Raw genomic sequence first — 23,181 nt, 5'->3', positions numbered from 1 at the left:
TTTACATTAATATTTTGTTACAATTTTCATTTAGTAAATTGTTTAACATAGTTATATAACATATAAATCGTGTTAGTATTAGCTCTGTCAAAAGTCTTAAACATTTTCATCTCACTGTTACAGTTGACTAGCGGTTGCATTTGGAGCCTTTGTATTTTATCTTTTTCATTACAGCATTCACATATAATATGAACTCTAGATAAAGGTTTAGTACAATTTGGACATTTAGATTGGGTATAGTCTATATATTTATCATTTATAATTATTCCGTATTTATTTAGCCTAAGCTGTATAAAAAACTTTTTGATGTTAAAAGCTAGATTTGTCAATATATAGTTGTTATTTACAGGATAATTTAAAATTGTTGCATACCAGCTTGTATTTTCTCGTTTTCGTATATCTTCCACGTCTTGGATAATAGAGTATTCCATAACTCTATGTATTATTTTTTTACTATACTGCTCTATATCATAATTACGATCCATAACCAGTTTAATAGAAAATCCATATTTATTAACTATCTTCGATAACTGAATTATCCAACTTCGTCTTAAGAATATATATATATTTAAAATCAGTCATTAATTAAATATTAAATTTAAAACAAATATTTACAGCTTATATTCATGCTATCATATAAAAAAGTTATTATTTAAAGCCATTTTAAAATTATTAGTCATCGTAAAATGATCTTTTTCAGGTGTTTGATGTTCTCTTAAATGGTATCCATACGATAGTGTCAGATTTAGACATTTTTGCCAAGGTTGGAAAAGGTGTGGCCCATGATGAATACATTCCATTTCAAATAAAAGGAAATAAACTTTCAGTAAATGGAGAAGAATCTAACCATGATGGAAAAATTAAAGTAGAATTTATAAAGGTAAATAATTCTGTTTAATTATTATATTTATTAGTAAAATTATTATGCTTATAAATTATATTTATTAGTTTATTAATAAAGTGCATTTGAATTAATGTAGATGAGTGGTTTAATTTCATAAATTATTTTCTTAATCAATATGTTATTGATTTATTAAAAATCAATAGCACACTAATCAACTGACTCAAAATTTATCAATATTATATTGATTTATAAAATGATTTTCAAAAATTGCCATCAGATATGTCCTGTTATATAAACATTGATGTTAAAAACATAATCTTATTATAATCACTTTGGGATTCATATATACTGATAACAATAATGGTAATCAAATGATAATGTAAGTGATGAAAGTAAATAAAAATATATTTAATGGAAATTTAGAATTAAAAGTGCATGTTAAAAACAATTATAAAATGTGTAAAAAGAATGTTTATTAATTATAATTATTATTATTATTGATTGTAGTAATTCATACATTGTTGTTTGTCATCTTTAAGAACAGCTAGCATATAAATCAAGTAAGAAATACCAGTAATTTAAACTATTGTACTGCAAACAAATAACAATTAAAATGATTAATATTTGATGCTTAAAGCATCAGTTAAGACTGATAATGATTGCTCATTAGCAACCATGCATTAAGACTGATAGCATGAAAAGCAAGCTTAAAAATACCCATTTATTTGAATGTAAGAATAACCATCTTAATCAACCTCAGCAAGATAATTCAAAATAAATCAACAAACACCTTTCAGGTTGCTAGGATTTGCTTTTATTTAACAAATGTTTTCTAACTAGTCTAATAGGCCATCTTCAGGCTAATGATCTTTCTTGAAACATTTAACTGTTAAATATTGTTCCAAAATAGAACACAAAAAAGAATAACTATGTTTAAATATTTGAATATAAAGCCAAAAAAGTAAAAAATTAATACAAATAATGAATAACAGTAAAATGTAAAATAAATAACTCAAAAAATATAGTAGAAATGAGGTAATTATGACCTTCTAACAAACTTATTCTGTATAATGTATTTCCATGTTGTTGCTAAGCTGTCAGCATCTCTTGCATTAAAGCACTCGTCTTTCAACTTACTTTTGTATATTTCAATTTTTCGACATTCTGTGCCAATGTAGGGGAGTGTACAGACTTAATGTTGTTTGCATCTTTCCATTTTATCACTGAGCCATTTGTCTGTGCATCCTGGAGAGTACCGTGTTATTGTATCCCTTTCTTACATTTTATTGATGTTCTTTAAGTCTAATTTTCAAGTTCTTTGTGGTGACATCAATGTATAATAACTATAATTAGATTTGATTACAATAAGCTAAGTTTTTATGATATATTTTTACTTATCTTTTTGTTGTTTTTAATTGAATATTCTCTCATTGTTATTATGGTGTGTTTGCTTTAGAATAAGATTATTTATCATTAAATTAATCTATATTGTCTGCAACCATTCATAGTTGTGTGTATATGATAAATTAATATTTTAGTGGATAGTTTTATAAAGTTTTTCCCTCAAAGAAAATGATACTTAAACATATAAAAAATCTAATAATAATATAGCATATAAGCATGAAAGCAATAGAATTAAAGTGAGTTATTGGGTTGCAATTTGAAAAAATTGTAGACCTATAAATTCCCATTGTCATCTGTCAGTCTGTTCTTTCTTAAATCTCTAGAACAGAGATAGATGAAAGTCAAGACCAGGAATGGAAAGATTAGTGGCTGGAGATCCCAATTAACTATATATGAACTTCCGGTTTGAACTGGAAGTCATATTATTTCGATTCAAAAATTTTTCCCTGAAAGAAGTTAGATAGATGACCCCTACCTGACTCCATTGCTAACAGGAAAAGTATGGTGTACAGTGGCAAGACACTACTAATTTGAGATGGAGAGCATATATTTTAAATTAAATAAATTAAAAATTGCAGCCCTGCATTGTGATGATGTCACAATAAATAATTGTTTGTTTAAGATATTGGTTTTGTAAATATCTGTGCAATGATTATCAACAATCATTTCTGATGCTGCCACTTAAATCTTATTGAACTATTGACAGAAGTTCAGTATTGTAGTGTTAGTGGAGTATATTATAATTATTATTATTATTGTTGTTGTTATTTATTTTTTAAGTTACTTAAATCTTTGAACATTTTTTAAGGCTTTATAATTCTCATCAAGTTTGATATAATTTTGAAACTTTAAATTAGAAAAAATGAAAAAATAAAAAGAACAAAATTAAATCAACTTACAAAAAATATTATTATTATAAATTGAAAAATAAAAATAGAAAACACAAGCTCATTTAAAAAGAAAATATTATAAATTGCTAGATATTCTTGAAATACAGGAATTTATAGCTAATCTTTCATCTTCCAAGTTATGTGTTTAACTACTTTGTTATTTCTCCATTTCAAAAGATTGGAAGACTGATTTCATCATATTTATTAAAATTAGTAAGTTAAAATTTTAAATGCCATACTTTTTTGTTGGCCTTCTCTATGCAAAATTATGTAGTTAAAATTGTATTCCTGGGAACATATGGCACTGAACATATGGAAAACATGATAACTTACTTTACAACAGATTATTTAACAACTGTTTTCCAGGAACCGTTTAGATCATAAAAATACATTTATATAAATTATGCGATATTTAATGTTTATCAATGAAATAGATGATTCTGTAATTAAGATATAATTAAGAAATGAATCTCATTTTGAATATTAAAAATTATTTATTTTGACATTGTCACAATGCCATGTTGCAATTTTTAATCATTTTTTAATTTAAAAATTCTCCTATTACCTATATGTGAACTTCCAGTCTGGACCAGAAGTTCACATATAGTTAATCAGGGCTTCTGGTCTCTAAGCTTTCCTTATCTGGTCTTGATTTCCATCTATCTAACTCTGTTCTTGAGATTAATGAAGGGCAGACAGATGACATTTTTATTTGTATTTATTATTGTTATTGGGCTGCAATTTGAAAATTGAAGCCCAATAACAATAATAAATACAAATAAAAATGTCATCTGTCTGCCCTTCATTAATCTCAAGAACAGAGTTAGATAGATGGAAATCAAGACCAGATAAGGAAAGCTTAGAGACCAGAAGCCCTGATTAACTATATGTGAACTTCTGGTCCAGACTGGAAGTTCACATATAGGTAATAGGAGAATTTTTAAATTAAAAAATGATTAAAAATTGCAACATGGCATTGTGACAATGTCAAAATAAATAATTTTTAATATTCAAAATGAGATTCATTTCTTAATTATATCTTAATTACAGAATCATCTATTTCATTGATAAACATTAAATATCGCATAATTTATATAAATGTATTTTTATGATCTAAACGGTTCCTGGAAAACAGTTGTTAAATAATCTGTTGTAAAGTAAGTTATCATGTTTTCCATATGTTCAGTGCCATATGTTCCCAGGAATACAATTTTAACTACATAATTTTGCATAGAGAAGGCCAACAAAAAAGTATGGCATTTAAAATTTTAACTTACTAATTTTAATAAATATGATGAAATCAGTCTTCCAATCTTTTGAAATGGAGAAATAACAAAGTAGTTAAACACATAACTTGGAAGATGAAAGATTAGCTATAAATTCCTGTATTTCAAGAATATCTAGCAATTTATAATATTTTCTTTTTAAATGAGCTTGTGTTTTCTATTTTTATTTTTCAATTTATAATAATAATATTTTTTGTAAGTTGATTTAATTTTGTTCTTTTTATTTTTTCATTTTTTCTAATTTAAAGTTTCAAAATTATATCAAACTTGATGAGAATTATAAAGCCTTAAAAAATGTTCAAAGATTTAAGTAACTTAAAAAATAAATAACAACAACAATAATAATAATAATTATAATATACTCCACTAACACTACAATACTGAACTTCTGTCAATAGTTCAATAAGATTTAAGTGGCAGCATCAGAAATGATTGTTGATAATCATTGCACAGATATTTACAAAACCAATATCTTAAACAAACAATTATTTATTGTGACATCATCACAATGCAGGGCTGCAATTTTTAATTTATTTAATTTAAAATATATGCTCTCCATCTCAAATTAGTAGTGTCTTGCCACTGTACACCATACTTTTCCTGTTAGCAATGGAGTCAGGTAGGGGTCATCTATCTAACTTCTTTCAGGGAAAAATTTTTGAATCGAAATAATATGACTTCCAGTTCAAACCGGAAGTTCATATATAGTTAATTGGGATCTCCAGCCACTAATCTTTCCATTCCTGGTCTTGACTTTCATCTATCTCTGTTCTAGAGATTTAAGAAAGAACAGACTGACAGATGACAATGGGAATTTATAGGTCTACAATTTTTTCAAATTGCAACCCAATAACTCACTTTAATTCTATTGCTTTCATGCTTATATGCTATATTATTATTAGATTTTTTATATGTTTAAGTATCATTTTCTTTGAGGGAAAAACTTTATAAAACTATCCACTAAAATATTAATTTATCATATACACACAACTATGAATGGTTGCAGACAATATAGATTAATTTAATGATAAATAATCTTATTCTAAAGCAAACACACCATAATAACAATGAGAGAATATTCAATTAAAAACAACAAAAAGATAAGTAAAAATATATCATAAAAACTTAGCTTATTGTAATCAAATCTAATTATAGTTATTATACATTGATGTCACCACAAAGAACTTGAAAATTAGACTTAAAGAACATCAATAAAATGTAAGAAAGGGATACAATAACACGGTACTCTCCAGGATGCACAGACAAATGGCTCAGTGATAAAATGGAAAGATGCAAACAACATTAAGTCTGTACACTCCCCTACATTGGCACAGAATGTCGAAAAATTGAAATATACAAAAGTAAGTTGAAAGACGAGTGCTTTAATGCAAGAGATGCTGACAGCTTAGCAACAACATGGAAATACATTATACAGAATAAGTTTGTTAGAAGGTCATAATTACCTCATTTCTACTATATTTTTTGAGTTATTTATTTTACATTTTACTGTTATTCATTATTTGTATTAATTTTTTACTTTTTTGGCTTTATATTCAAATATTTAAACATAGTTATTCTTTTTTGTGTTCTATTTTGGAACAATATTTAACAGTTAAATGTTTCAAGAAAGATCATTAGCCTGAAGATGGCCTATTAGACTAGTTAGAAAACATTTGTTAAATAAAAGCAAATCCTAGCAACCTGAAAGGTGTTTGTTGATTTATTTTGAATTATCTTGCTGAGGTTGATTAAGATGGTTATTCTTACATTCAAATAAATGGGTATTTTTAAGCTTGCTTTTCATGCTATCAGTCTTAATGCATGGTTGCTAATGAGCAATCATTATCAGTCTTAACTGATGCTTTAAGCATCAAATATTAATCATTTTAATTGTTATTTGTTTGCAGTACAATAGTTTAAATTACTGGTATTTCTTACTTGATTTATATGCTAGCTGTTCTTAAAGATGACAAACAACAATGTATGAATTACTACANATATAAAATGTCAACATTTTATATATATTTCGTCGAATTTTTATATATAGAATTTGTCTGCCGTTGCCCCTCTATATTTCCTTAACGCCCCCAATTCTCTTTGAGCCTTCTCCTGCCCCCCTGAAAGCCTCCAGCGCCCACAAGGGGGCATTATCGCCCACTTTGAGAAACGCTGATGTAAGATATGTATTTGTAAGACATGTGATACAAATTATATACAGTGCAGTTTTGTGCTTAATATATTTTTTGTAAATGATCAGTTATCCAAAAAATCAGTAATCCGAACAATCTCAGTCCAAATTGTTTTGGATAATCGATTCTCTACTGTAGTTTCATAGAGATTGAACAGAATTATTTCAAAACCATTATTTTTATCTGATAATTTTACCTGATTTTACCACAATTTCATTTGATAATGTTAATATTAAGCTATAAAAAGTATTTGTATATTATGTGATGTAGTTATTGTTTTAGTTAAAATATTTAATGCCAGAAATTATTTCTTCCATATTTTATATTTCAGGATACTAGTTTATAATACATTAAAATTTCTTTTATTAAAAATTAGTCTAATTTAATAAAAGATTACTTCTTAAAATGAATAATACAAAACAGTTAAACGTCATGTGAACATAATGTGCATTTGTCTGAGTGTTTTCAGATAATTAACACCTGTTGCAAGTGTTTTGATAACAGCGTATTTTAATACTGTCACAACACACATCTAAATAAAATAAAAATATAAATTAGGTCGTCCATTATTATTTTACATTATCTTTAAAAGTATTTTTTTAAACAGCTAGAACTGTAATATTTTATTTCTATAAATTATAATTATCATAAAAATGTTTTTTAATGGATTTATATTCTTTAAATAACATATACATAGTGAATAACAGGTTTAAACAAATAGTATGATTACATTAAAACAAGCATTTCTGAAAATTCAAGTGGAAAAAAACTATAAAAATATTTTATTATATATAATTCAACATATATTAGAGATAAAATTAACATTAGACAGAGAATAGGACATAAATTCTCTATTACTGAAATTAAAATTCTAAATACAGTTGTCCCTTGATAATCCGACAGGTATCGGACCAAAGGTGTGTCAGATTACCAAAAGTGTCCGGATTACCGAAAATAATTACATATTTTGCATTGTTTTGCTAGCAGTAACTTACAATATTCTCTACTCCAACTGTTCGAACAGAACTGCTCACATAAAACACACGAAATGTATGTCATTGAGTAAGAATTGGATGGGGAGATTCACATCGCGACATGCTTCTGTGCAAGCAGACACGTAACGGGGACAGGTACCTTGACGGGAGGTGCGTCGGACTACTGAGCATGTCGGATTAAAAAACGTCGGACTATAGAGGGACAACTGTACTGTACTATAAAACATTTTAAATTAAACTTTCAATAATAATTTCTACGATAACTTAAACAGACAACCATGAAGAAGTTTAATAATATAAGTTATACTTTTTTCCATCTGGAACTTTAATTAACTTTATCTTAACTTTACTTATTTCCTAATTTTCATTTTTGATTGGAACACTTTAAAACATGTTTCACGCCTCCAATGACCAACTGAACTTATAAAACTACTGTTTATTTAACAATGATACAATTTACATCATTCTTTTAAGCATTTTTATCTTATGATCCCATTAACTTATAAAAATAAAGTTACAGGGAGTACTTAAATAGAAAATAAATGTCTTATGTTGATTACTGAAGTTGTAGCATTTTTATTATTTTCCAACAGAAAAATACACCTACTAAAACGATACATTATACTAAGAAATAATTTGATTTTTAAGAGAATATTTGATTAATCGATAAAATTTAAATAAACGTATATTTAAAGTTTTATCAATTAATCAATATTTTTTAAGATATATANATTTATTTTTTTATATTAATCGTTGATAAAACTCTTGTTTTAATGAAACAAAGAAATATTTTTATTAAAAAAATCAGTGAATAACATACTTTTATTGAAGTTAATTTTTAAAAATATTTTGGAATATTTATTTACACAAATATCTTTGTGTTATGTATGGCATTTATTTACACAAATATCTTTGTGTAAATAAATGCCATACTATTAAAAATTCATTTTGTTATCTATCCATAAGTTTTTATGGCTTAATATATATAACTATATAATGGGGAGTGTCTCGACTGTCGAAGGTGTTGGCGCGATAATCTCAAGAGAAGAGTTGATACAACATTGTGTGATAATGATTCGCTCTTGGAGGAAAATGCTNTATAACTATCTTTTCCTCTAACGGAAGTGGAAGAAATGAAGATGGTTGTCCAGTATAGTATCTATGAGAAAAGGATCAGACATTAGAATAACGATTTTGAATGTTTTAAGTCAGAGATTTTTATGGTGATCGATCCTAAATAGAGTGAGCACCAATTTTCATTATCCTGCTGTGTCTCATATAGAGACTAGTGACATTAATACGTATTTTAAAACATTTTTAATTAGTTACAAGAATGGAAATTTCTAATTTTAATTCGAAATTTTAATTCGCTCTTTTTAATGATAAACTGATCACTTATTTACTTATTAATGCTATGAAATTAAATTGAGAAAAACATAAGTTTATCACACATTTACCAATACTAGGAACGATATGGTTGATAACAGCAATTAATTTGCTTAATATCTCCACATTGGTGGTAATGTTACCTTCGATAACAATAGATTAACAAAGTAATTATGTGGAGTTTATAAAATTTCAACACAAAAAGTGACAATTTAAATATTTAAAAACACGTCCGTAAGAACAAGACTTAAATCTGCTATCCCGAATACGTCGTTTGAAAATTAATGCGATTTACCATTCTTCCCTACCTAGAAAATTCAAAATGCAGTCAAATGGGCTTATAATTCACGAAAATAATATATATATATATATATATATATTCTTTTAACTTGTAAGTTAAAAAAAATCATATTTTAATAAAATTTGTGACTAACAAAATGAAAAATAAAATTATAAAATTTTATAAAAATAAAAATGACAGAGGAAAGGCATATAACGAGGAAATAAGAATTTATGATAGCTTGTTAGATTAATCAGTTAGATAAAAGAGTACTAATTGAAGTAAATAAAAGACTTTTAATTTATTTTATAATTCTAAAAAAATGTATAAAATGTATTATAAAGCAGTTATATTATTATTTTTAAAATTTTTTAATGTTTTCAGATTTAATAATAAATTTATATAGAATATGATATGATGATATTTTAAAAATTTAATTTTTAATAAAATAAATGAAAAACACAAAACATACATATCATCACACACACACACATATGTATATAATCCCTCAATAATGATCTAAATTTTAAATGTAGAAAATGCATTTTTGAGAAAAACAGCAAAATATATTTCATCAATATTATTGATATGTAAGCTTAAGTCAATATTAAATGAAGTTCAATGAATTAAACATTGCATTTTTCTTAAAAATATTAAATATTTCATATGAAAACATTATACACATGCACCTGCACCCATACCGCACCCACACACATTAGATATTTACATTTAATATTGTTTATTTCTTACAGTCAAATTTAATCAACATTTCAAACAGTTCTATTACTACAAATAAAACATTAATAATAATAATATCATATTTATCNCTATTTGTCTTCGATTATTATTAAAACAATACTTATTACACAATATATTGTTTTTATTTTCATTTTTGCTCTTATAGTTCTAAATTCAAATACTGTCGAATAATATTTCTAGTGTAATTTTTAATAACTTAAAACAAAATTTGAATACTATGAAAATGATACTAGAAAGTAATAAACCTAAAAAACTGTTCAGCCAGTTACATTGAATTTTATCAAAATATACATGATTATAAATGTAAAAATCATGTATATTTTAATAAAATTGAGTGTGGATGACTGAGTGTAAATAACTAAATATAGTTCTTTTCCAATTATTTTATTATCTACCAAGCATAATAGTTAAAAATAATAATAATGATTAAAAATACGATCAATTGCAAACTGTAACATAAAGCAATTTTTAAAAAACAAAAAAATAAAAATGCAGCTATTATAGAAAGTTTCATCAATATCTTTATTCTATAGAATGAGATATTTCTGCCAACTGTTTTGTCGATGCTAGACGAAGGTTGCTCCCGGCTTTTGTATTTCTCCATTTGAGATAAACTGATCTCAGAAAAACTATATTGGACAGTGTACATCTTCTTCAAAATTTCCTAATAAGCCACAATTTCATCATGGACAGCACCAAAAATACACAGTAGAACGATCTCACGTATTTACCCCTCTGTGCTAACTCGTATTTTGGGCTACTCTAATCTCGAAGACGAAGAAGATGGATTTATTACAAACTTTATTAATATCTAAAGACAACACTTGAAAGTAGGGAATAACACTCGAGTGTAAACATTGGCTGTTGGTGTTTAGCAAGTTTTTTATGATATTGCAATAACTTGTATATCAAAAATATCAAAACTATACGAAATTAAAACATTCATATTGGCAAAATCACAAAAAATAAAAGTATTGATTAATTAAAAATCACCGAAAAATTTCTGTAATTTACTTCGGTTTTTACTTATTATTTCGTTTTATTAAAAGTAACTTTACTCTCATAATATTAGGAGGAAAGTCTACAATATTAGAAAATTATGCTTTAAACAATAGATACGAACATAGAAAGAAAATATTATGTAACAATATAAATTGTTTTAATAGTAATAGTAGTAGTCGTAGTAGTAGTAATAGGAGGAGTCGAATGGAAATAAAATTACTAATCTATAACTATCTTTTCCTCTAACGGAAGTGGAAGAAATGAAGATGGTTGTCCAGTATAGTATCTATGAGAAAAGGATCAGACATTAGAATAACGATTTTGAATGTTTTAAGTCAGAGATTTTTATGGTGATCGATCCTAAATAGAGTGAGCACCAATTTTCATTATCCTGCTGTGTCTCATATAGAGACTAGTGACATTAATACGTATTTTAAAACATTTTTAATTAGTTACAAGAATGGAAATTTCTAATTTTAATTCGAAATTTTAATTCGCTCTTTTTAATGATAAACTGATCACTTATTTACTTATTAATGCTATGAAATTAAATTGAGAAAAACATAAGTTTATCACACATTTACCAATACTAGGAACGATATGGTTGATAACAGCAATTAATTTGCTTAATATCTCCACATTGGTGGTAATGTTACCTTCGATAACAATAGATTAACAAAGTAATTATGTGGAGTTTATAAAATTTCAACACAAAAAGTGACAATTTAAATATTTAAAAACACGTCCGTAAGAACAAGACTTAAATCTGCTATCCCGAATACGTCGTTTGAAAATTAATGCGATTTACCATTCTTCCCTACCTAGAAAATTCAAAATGCAGTCAAATGGGCTTATAATTCACGAAAATAATATATATATATATATATATATATTCTTTTAACTTGTAAGTTAAAAAAAATCATATTTTAATAAAATTTGTGACTAACAAAATGAAAAATAAAATTATAAAATTTTATAAAAATAAAAATGACAGAGGAAAGGCATATAACGAGGAAATAAGAATTTATGATAGCTTGTTAGATTAATCAGTTAGATAAAAGAGTACTAATTGAAGTAAATAAAAGACTTTTAATTTATTTTATAATTCTAAAAAAATGTATAAAATGTATTATAAAGCAGTTATATTATTATTTTTAAAATTTTTTAATGTTTTCAGATTTAATAATAAATTTATATAGAATATGATATGATGATATTTTAAAAATTTAATTTTTAATAAAATAAATGAAAAACACAAAACATACATATCATCACACACACACACATATGTATATAATCCCTCAATAATGATCTAAATTTTAAATGTAGAAAATGCATTTTTGAGAAAAACAGCAAAATATATTTCATCAATATTATTGATATGTAAGCTTAAGTCAATATTAAATGAAGTTCAATGAATTAAACATTGCATTTTTCTTAAAAATATTAAATATTTCATATGAAAACATTATACACATGCACCTGCACCCATACCGCACCCACACACATTAGATATTTACATTTAATATTGTTTATTTCTTACAGTCAAATTTAATCAACATTTCAAACAGTTCTATTACTACAAATAAAACATTAATAATAATAATATCATATTTATCACTAAATTACACACACAAATAATCTTTATGTAATTTAATAATTGTTATTAAATTACATAAAGATTAATTATTACTGTGTAAAATAACTGAAGTAATTTTTTCTGTTGTATAGTTGTCTACCACTTTTTTATTGTGGTTTTCACCTGTAAGTTCAGAACTATGATCTAATGAAGTGAAATGAATCCTTACAAATGACTTTCAGATATATCTATTTTTATGAGAATAAACAGGAAAAATATTTTTTTCTTCTCTATTTAGAAGTAAAAAGTCAATTTTATGTTTAATAGTTATTGCTGATAAAATTACATTTTATAACTTTGTTGCTGTTATCAAATACAAAAATACATTTTATAAATCAGAAGTCCTATAAAGTCTTATTTTTAATCTCTAAAAACTTTTTAAAAATAGATTTAAAAGTAGAACACACTCTTCAAATATATAACAAAATCAATTTTTTTCATCTTATATAACAACAACAACAACAAATCTCAGAAAAATTTATAGATTTATAAATAAAAAAGATTTATGATTTATAAAATACAAAAAACTGCTCATTTTCTTCAGTCATTGGTAAATTCAGAACTCAATCTATTATTTTTATTTTTTATATATAGTTATATATTTTTACAATCCTTTTTTGAAATTCTTTTATATTACAGTTTTTTAAAATAAAAAATTTCAAAGATTTCATTTTGGTCATTCTCATCAAAATCATTTCTTATAAGATACAAAAATTTGAAATTCTTTTTAAAACATTTTAAACTAATCATTTGATAAATATAAATCATAAAGTAAAATTTTTTAAATTGTATGTTTTTTGCCTTTAAAAATTAAAGTTTAATTTACATGCATTTATCATCTGTTTGATTTGATTTTCTTACATAAAAATATAAAACTTTTTGTTCTTAGACATCTCAATCATATTTATAGATGCTTTTATCTTGGAATTTTCTCCACTTTTGAATATTCCACTACTCAAAAAAGTTTTTAGTATGTCATATTTTTTATACTTTGTGTGTTATTCATTAGCGACAAACTCAATTCTATGTCATTACTAGTATTAATAGTTGCAATAAATTCTGAAGCAGTATGTGTTAGATAAATGAACAACTGAACATTTCAAATGCTCTTATTTTTTTAAAATTAATTTTATTACAGTAATTAGAAAATTGTAACCAATATTTTACATTTTAACAATATTCTTAAATGTTTTTGCAACTAAAATACTAATTTTCAACAAACTGAATTGAATTTTTTTAAGTTTTCAATATACAGTAGAGCGTCGTTTATCCAAATCAATTGGGGACTGGGGTTGTTCGGATAACTTATTTTTCAGATAACCAATTATGTACGAAAAAATATATTAATTTATCCGGTGTTGAAATTTTTCTCCATTGCGTGTCGCTTCGCGTTGAATTTTCGTCGATGTTAAGCCTAACGAAGACTATTGTATCGTTAAAAATTATTTTTTTATTTTGTACAAACAAAATAAATATATTGAAAAATATAAAAACAATAAAAAATTATACTTCAGAAGTTAATTTAGTATCAAAAACGTAAAATATTTGAGTAGCCGAAGACATAGCCAAAGATTACAGCGCCACAGCACTGGTGAAAATTTAAATTTGTTAACTGGAATTCCTTCGGATAAACGACGCTCTACTGTATTTTGAGTTATATTACTAACGTTATCCCTGATTTCAGATATAATCATTATAAAGAATAAGGTAGATATAGTAAACAATTGTCAAGATTATTTACTAGAGTAAATATCCTATATTTCCTCTTCCACACTAACATTCCTCTTACATCTTTTTTAAGCCTGCAAATGGTCCATAACTGGGTCAGAAACATTCGTGTTTTCCCAAACTGTTACTCACTGTTAAAGATGTATTGTTTGCTTTATTAAGTTAACTGCACTGGCTAGTTTGACTTTATTCTTCTGTACATAAACCATAAACATCGATATTAAACCAAGTTCATACATTTTATATGAATTTAGTTTAATATAATACTTTTTGTATAAATGGCTTTTTTTAACTCTTTATTTTTAATCTATGTAACAGGTTTTCTAAATCTAATACAGCAACAAATATAGATTTCCTTAAAAGCAAATTTATTTTTATAGCTACTTATTGAACTTGTATTTAGGACTTTCATTTATCATTTCTTATCACTGTATAATTTATCAATCAATAATTCTACACAAAAAGTTTCAATAATAAATAAATACATGTATATTTTTATTAAAAAGTATCACATCTGTTGCAATTAGAAAAATGTTCACTAAAAACTATCTATAAAACAAGCAAATATTTGTTGTGGCAATGTCACAATGCAGGGCTGAAATTTTTAATTTATTTAATTTAAAATATATTCTCTCCACCTCAAATTAGTAGTGTTTTGCTCCTGCACATCATACTTTTCCTTTAGCAATTGAGTATGCTGGTCATCTAACTCCATTCAGGGGAAATTTTTTAATTGAAATAACATGACTTCCAGTTTGCATATAGTTAATTGGGACCTCCTGTCCTTAGACTTTCCATATCTGCTCTCGCTATTCATCTATCTAACTCCGTTCTCAAAATTAAGTTAGGACACATGGACAGATTGACAGTGGGAATTTATAACAATTTTTTGAAATTGAAGCCAAATAATCAAAAATTTCTAAGTATGATATTTAATTAATATTCATATCATAAATAATTTATTCATTTTATTGAAATTAAAACTAATCTGTACTAATCTGCTGTTTTTTTTATTTTTAATTAATATATACATCCTGTTATGGTATACAGACTTCCATTTGATCTTTGATTCTAGATCTACAAATATACTAGTATACTAAATTAGATAATTATATGATCTAACTTAGAATAGGTTAGATATGTTTGGCTATTAAAAATCAGGTTTATTTCTATTTCTGTACATATGCTGTTATTATATTTAATTAAAGAAAGTTGTATGCTTTTCCTCAAAGCCATGACGATTGCTTCTTTCGTGCATTCTCTCAACTGACATTATTGAAAATTTAAGATAATTCATAGTATCATTTACAACTTTTTTCACATTTAAATTTTGAAATTTGTAACCATTACCAAAAATAAAACAAACTCATCCAATAGACAATACTTTTAAAAGTAAAAATATAGCTTTAGAGTTTTTTATGCATGGCATAGAAATACAATTTTATGTCATGGGATCATGTTTATTTCCATTTCCACATTAAATAGGTTCCACTATACACAGGACAAAAGAAAATTTTTTATAAGATTTCTGCTATATCCAGGTTCCATTATAGACAGGTTTGATTGTATTCTATTGGTTTTCAATTTGTTGATTACTAAGACAATACCATTAAATCATGTTTTAATTTCAAGAGTCCTTTCATCATCATCAAGATATGTCTAGATATCAACTTAAAAATTTGCTTTTGAGCAATTACCTGAAGTACAGAAATTTTCTAGTTAATGAATTTGAGGAAACCAACATTTTTGATTGTTTGATATAAGGAAAATTCTATGTACAAAGAATAACAATAAATATGATCATTGCTTCTTGTCCTTATTTTAAGTACAATACCCCCTATAACACAGGTTCATATAATATGGATTTGTATAACACGGTGAAAAAATTGTGATCATATTTGTATAAACACACTAAAAGAGACTCGTATAATATGATAAAACATCATTGCTGACTCGTGTCACGACAGGATTGGTCAAATCTAGACCAATAGCAGATTTTTCACAAACTGTTGAGTATAAATGAGCAGCACTCCACAACGGAAACAAGCTTAAGCAATGGCGTCATTGAACAGTGCACACTTGGTAAGTAATCCTATAATTTTTTGTTTATAAGGTAGTTTATATGGATTATTCCCAAAAAATTATGTGTTTTGGAAATGTTGAGTCAAATTAGTCTAGAATCGATTAATTTTATGGAAGAAAACCTTTCAAATAGCCGTAGTCCCTAAATTGCACATGTGCTGGGCTGTGATTGGCTCTATGTATTTAAGTGACTCGTAAAACACAGAATTCATATAAAACAGAACGTATCTACCATGCTATGGGGGTCTACTGTATTCTAAAAAAAATGTTTATGAGAATCTTAGTTCATTTAAGGACATGTTAAATCAAGGAGAAGGAACACACAAAAAACTAGAGGACAATAATCATTTTTCAGATATTTATTGTAACATGGATCTGTATGCTAGTTATTCAGCATTTCAAACTACTGCACCTCTTCAACAAAAGGTTACAAAAACTTCTTGTAAGATAAAATACAGTTGGTTATACATAAGCACATAAAAAGCCAGTGTAAATTATTACATCCAATCATATATAAAACCAGTGATTACAACTATTCAAAAAGGAATTTACCACATTGTTTTTTCCTCCCTTTTTTAATGTAAACTCTTAAAAAGTTAAGTTCTCACAAATGTTTTTTTTTAGAACAACAACAAATGTTCAGTTATGACTTCACAAGTATAAAAATACATTTAGAAATAAACTTGCTTAATAAAGTATGGAAGAACTAAGATGTATGATACTTGTTTAACTTCACACTTCCATTATAAACATTTTATAATGACACCGTAGACTGTCATACTCTTGAAAGTATTGTCAGAAATCAGCCAAGGCTCATGCAAATACTTATGTAAAAGTTGCAAACGATGACTGTTATGTTACAAAGAAGCATTTTGTAACATAACAGCCTTAAGTGTAACACTTTGGCTTTTAATGTCAAAAATCTGTAGTTAGAGAATAAAAAGTCAGAAATAAATGTTTTTAATAAACAAATTTTTTGCTTATTAAATATTGCAATATAGACATAAAAAGTGCCATTAATTTTCTTCAAAGTTAGCTCAATTGGCAAGAAATTGCTGGATCTGGCAACTGTCCTATGTCTATTTGGAGAATCCATAATTCTCAAAGATAGTAAGAACTTGTCTGAGAAATTGAATTGTGGATATAAAATAATGCTCATCATTAGAGCTACTGCCCTCAACCCCAACCTCTCCTCAAATGGTAGGAATTAAAAAAAAATTACCAGAAAATTTTGAAATTTGTTTGTTATAAGCCAGTGATAAGCCAATAATTAAAAAAAATTAAGAGGCATAATAAAAGGTTGTCCCTATGAAAGAAGACTTACTTTCTTCTATTTTTTTGTATAAAATTACCATCTACCATTTTAACCGTAATGAATATTTGAATCTAAAAATATGAAAGTTATTTTAAGGTGAAAACCCATCTTTGGGTATGTTATGAATTAAAAAAAAAAAAACTATGGTAACCCTACTATAATCATGTAAAAATATGATTAACTTGAATCTTATATAAAAATAGTTTCATCAGAACATTTTCTGCAATTTCAAACTGTTGTATGATTAACAGAGTTTGTGTTCTTTTCCATTTTTCTTTAATTCATAATTTATCTAATAATGGGTTTTCACCTGAAAGTACTATATTTTATATAATATATAATATGTAAATTTTAAAAAATTATTTTATATCTAAATAATGACTGCTAAAAACTGGTTATACTGAAATAAACTACTGTCACAAAAACCAACATTCTAAATCTGTATCTGTCCAGTTTGGATTTAGAATGTTAAGAGACTAAAGATCTCCCTTTAATATGGAGTAAACATTTGCTAATGTGAATTTTTGACCATTTCTGCTGACGTTTTGGTTTCTGAGACAGTATTTTATTATTTTATATCTATTCCACTAACTGAAAAAGAAACTTTTATTATATCAATATTTATAGTATAAATATATATGTATATTGTATATTTATATATGAATGTGCTTTTATTATTGGATGACAAAAAAAATTTAAATTTCAGTTCTTGGTTGATAAGCAACTCCATATTTATATCATCCATAAAACAAAATATAAACACCCATTAACCCAATTTTTGATTAAAGCCAAACGATCTGCTCCATTATATATTGGGCTATATTATGACAACTATTTAATAATTAAATAATAAGTAATTTTGCATAGAGGAAGGTTGTTATGCTGCTGTCTCTTGATAAAATTAATAATTATAAATTAATATTTAATTTCATTAATTTAGAAAGTTCTGGAAGAAAAGAATTGGCCCAGAGAAGAACTTGAACTTGCAACTACAGCTTGTCAAGCAGATGCATGCAGCAAGTTATATTACCTGGACCTCTGTCTGATCTTCACCTCCAGAACTATTAATAATTTAGATATAACTGTAATGGTTACCCATGGCACTAACTGGAACAGTAAGCAGAAGTTGCAGGTTCAAGTCCCTTTCTGGGCCAATTCTTTTCATCCAGAACTAAAACTCAGCAGTAATTTAAGTCAATTCTAATTAAATCAGCAGAATACTTCAGTTTCAACAATTTTAAAGTATAGTCAAATCCCTTTTATACATTTTTTGAGGAAACTGGAAAAATATTGTATAAGTGAAATAAATGTACAAGTGAAACTATATTTGAATTGTTTTCAGAATGAATGTAGCATCATAAAAGTACAGTGCAACATGAATTAACTGGTAATCAATAAATTTAACTATTGCATTGCAATGTTGCCTTTATTTCATTTGGATTGTTGTGATCCTGCGGATTTTTACAGGGCACTTAAAATCAAAAATTAGTGTTAATTGTTTTCAAAATGTAAACATCTTTGTTAGAAAAAACAGAGAGGTAGAAATTAGATCAGAGGTCACCGGTTGTAGTAACAAGTCAGTGAGAAAGTTGACAAGTGGCTGTCAAGATTGCACCGTTATCTCCAACAAAGGTCGATCATGTGTTAGATCTCCCAGAACAATCATATAAAAGGTGTGAGCCACCAGAAGCTCGAGAGTTCGCACATGGAAGTTATATTTGGTCTTAGTGGTTCCCCGTCTCTCGCACCTCCATGCAATGGACTCGACCTAGTCCTTGGAAAAGACACTGGTAGAAGACATTGACAACGCCTAACGCTTCCATAAAGAACTGTTATCACCACATATAGCACTCCTCCACTTTAGAGGTAACTATCAGAGGACTGCAAACTCTGTCTCTCGTAATGGAAATAGACATAGTTGTCATAGAATAGACTAAGCAATTGTCAATCATAGACTTTGTAATCTTATGTTAATCATATCTAGCCTATATAACCTAGAGATATGAGGTCTGTTCAAAAAGTATCGGACCTTTGGTTGGCAAAAATACATTTATTGATTTTGAGGTACAAAACCCTAATCCCCTTCAAAGTAGTCTCGTTGGTAAACTTGCAACTACAGCTTGTCAAGCAGATGCATGCAGCAAGTTATATTACCTGGACCTCTGTCTGATCTTCACCTCCAGAACTATTAATAATTTAGATATAACCGTAATGGTTACCCATGGCACTAACTGGAACAGTAAGCAGAAGTTGCAGGTTCAAGTCCCTTTCTGGGCCAATTCTTTTCATCCAGAACTAAAACTCAGCAGTAATTTAAGTCAATTCTAATTAAATCAGCAGAATACTTCAGTTTCAACAATTTTAAAGTATAGTCAAATCCCTTTTATACATTTTTTGAGGAAACTGGAAAAATATTGTATAAGTGAAATAAATGTACAAGTGAAACTATATTTGAATTGTTTTCAGAATGAATGTAGCATCATAAAAGTACAGTGCAACATGAATTAACTGGTAATCAATAAATTTAACTATTGCATTGCAATGTTGCCTTTATTTCATTTGGATTGTTGTGATCCTGCGGATTTTTACAGGGCACTTAAAATCAAAAATTAGTGTTAATTGTTTTCAAAATGTAAACATCTTTGTTAGAAAAAACAGAGAGGTAGAAATTAGATCAGAGGTCACCGGTTGTAGTAACAAGTCAGTGAGAAAGTTGACAAGTGGCTGTCAAGATTGCACCGTTATCTCCAACAAAGGTCGATCATGTGTTAGATCTCCCAGAACAATCATATAAAAGGTGTGAGCCACCAGAAGCTCGAGAGTTCGCACATGGAAGTTATATTTGGTCTTAGTGGTTCCCCGTCTCCCGCACCTCCATGCAATGGACTCGACCTAGTCCTCGGAAAAGACACTGGTAGAAGACATTGACGCCTAACGCTTCCATAAAGAACTGTTATCACCACATATAGCACTCCTCCACTTTAGAGGTAACTATCAGAGGACTGCAAACTCTGTCTCTCGTAATGGAAATAGACATAGTTGTCATAGAATAGACTAAGCAATTGTCAATCATAGACTTTGTAATCTTATGTTAATCACATCTAGCCTATATAACCTAGAGATATGAGGTCTGTTCAAAAAGTATCAGACCTTTGGTCGGCAAAAATTAATTTATTGACTTTGAGGTACAAAACCCTAATCCCCTTCAAAGTAGTCTCCTTGGTAGTGTATACACTTTTCCCAGCATTCCTGCCATTGCTGGAAACTGCTGGAACGCATCTTTAGGAATGGCCATCAGCCGGTCCGTCGCATTCTGCACGATGTCTTCTCTCGGCTAAATTCGGGTTCCTTTTAGCGGCATTTTCAGCTTGGGAAATAGCCAAAGGTCACACGGAGCCATGTGGAGAGAGTACGGAGCGTGACGAACCACAGGAGTATTGTGTTTGGCGACGAAAGCCCGAATCAGATGCGCAGAATGGGCGGATGCATTATCACGATGGAGCTGCCAAGTTTTGATCGACCACAGATCCGGTCGTTTGCGTCGCACAGCATTGGAAAGACAACGAAGGACCTCCTGGTAGTACTCCTTTGCAATGGTTTGGCCTTGTAGTGCGTACTCACAATACACCACCCCACGAGAGTCGAAAATACTGTCAACATAACCTTGATATTGCTGCAGACCTGCCACACCTTTTTTGGCCTCGATCGTCCCCGAAAGTCTACTGAATCTTGCAAATGGTTTACGCTTGGGTAGCGCTAAGGTTTTTGGCAAAATTTGATGTAATATCACTGCTAACGCTGTTCAGTCATTTCCCAACTTAGTGGAATCCGACGAGAGCTCGCTACATGTCCTCACTCATAGGCCGACTGCCAACGACTAACGCTTCCTGCAGGCAGGAAAAATTCAGGGCTGTGCATGACTGTCCCCTTTACAACTCCACCGAAAGAGGCCTCCTGCGCATCATTGGTTTACGCGGAAAAAATAAAAGTCCGATACTTTTTGAACAGACCTCGTATATGTATTTAACTCTGTGTAGCGTCCTGTATTTTTGTGTTAGCTGTATAATAAATCTTTATTTCATTATTTGTTAAACCTGTCTCCTGTCACTCCAAACCATGGACACCTGCCGACTTTCTCACCCCCTCGCCCCTCAATAAAAAGCCACCCAAAAGACAAAGTGGGTGAGTTTTACGAACGTGTAAGAGGCAAGTAGGGTATTGACCCTGAGCCCTTGTAATCTCACATTGTTTTCAATTATAGACTTCTGCATTTTCTTTTTCTCTGATGAATCACTGATTTTCCTCACTAGGAATAACATAAGGGGCACTACTGATGCCAACTGTGCTTTTCCTACTACTATATAACTACACATACAGTGACTGTAACAATTGTGAATTGATTAAAGCTTATTTCTCACACTTCTCTCAAGCATTACTGATAAAGTATGTGACATGAGTTGTATCCTACTGAAACTCCCATCATTTGAAAGAAAGAACAACCAGTTTAAAGGTTAGTTCACACTGACAACAAATAGTGAAAACAAATGAGAAACTTAGAAAGCAAGTTTTGCTCACATAGTGAAATTGGTTCATACTGGAAAAGTAAAAAGTGAAAATTTTCAACATGGACGGGGCAAGTGATTTTCTAAACAGAAAATTCATCACAAACAGCATCACACTATGTATTATTTGCTCAGCTTTTTGCATATGCTGGCAATTCACTGTCAGTGTTAACTAACCATAAGTGAATAATATATAATTGCTGTTTCACTTTTTTAAGTAATTGTTTTAAAAAAGTATTTTCTTTTGAAAGTGAATAAAGCTTATGTGAGAGAAAAGTGTTGTAGAGTACCAAAAATATAACTGAAATGTTTTATAATTGAGAAAGAAGATATGGAAAATTTCTAACATACAAGGTCTGTTCAAAAAGTATCAGACCTTTGGTCGGCAAAAATTAATTTATTGACTTTGAGGTACAAAACCCTAATCCCCTTCAAAGTAGTCTCCTTGGTAGTGTATACACTTTTCCCAGCATTCCTGCCATTGCTGGAAACTGCTGGAACGCATCTTTAGGAATGGCCATCAGCCGGTCCGTCGCATTCTGTACGATGTCTTCTCTCGGCTAAATTCGGGTTCCTTTTAGCGGCATTTTCAGCTTGGGAAATAGCCAAAGGTCACACGAAGCCATGTGGAGAGAGTACGGAGCGTGACGAACCACAGGAGTATTGTGTTTGGCGACGAAAGCCCGAATCAGATGCACAGAATGGGCGGATGCATTATCACGATGGAGCTGCCAGTGTGACGCAAACGACCACAGATCCGGTCGTTTGCGTCACACTGTATCGGAAAGATGACAAAGGACCTCCTGGTAGTACTCCTTTG

The 23,181-nt window shown here is 28.4% G+C and overlaps 1 protein-coding gene across 1 annotated transcript in view; it reads right to left on the bottom strand.

Moving 5' to 3' along the window:
- LOC111635316 (malectin-B-like) overlaps window positions 1-23,181 on the bottom strand; it is a 51,184-nt gene that overhangs the window by 23,323 nt on the left and 4,680 nt on the right. The window contains exon 2 of the mRNA XM_023380246.1: window positions 7,609-7,662. Within this exon, the coding sequence (XP_023236014.1) occupies window positions 7,609-7,662 (54 nt within the window). The remainder of the gene's footprint in view (window positions 1-7,608; window positions 7,663-23,181) is intronic.

This window comes from Centruroides sculpturatus, unplaced genomic scaffold (assembly GCF_000671375.1).
Source record: "Centruroides sculpturatus isolate CEXI.00-Female unplaced genomic scaffold, Cexi_2.0 scaffold851, whole genome shotgun sequence".
NCBI lineage: Eukaryota > Metazoa > Arthropoda > Arachnida > Scorpiones > Buthidae > Centruroides > Centruroides sculpturatus.
The sequence above is the reverse complement of the archived record's forward strand: the minus strand, read 5'-3'. Positions and strand labels throughout refer to the sequence as shown.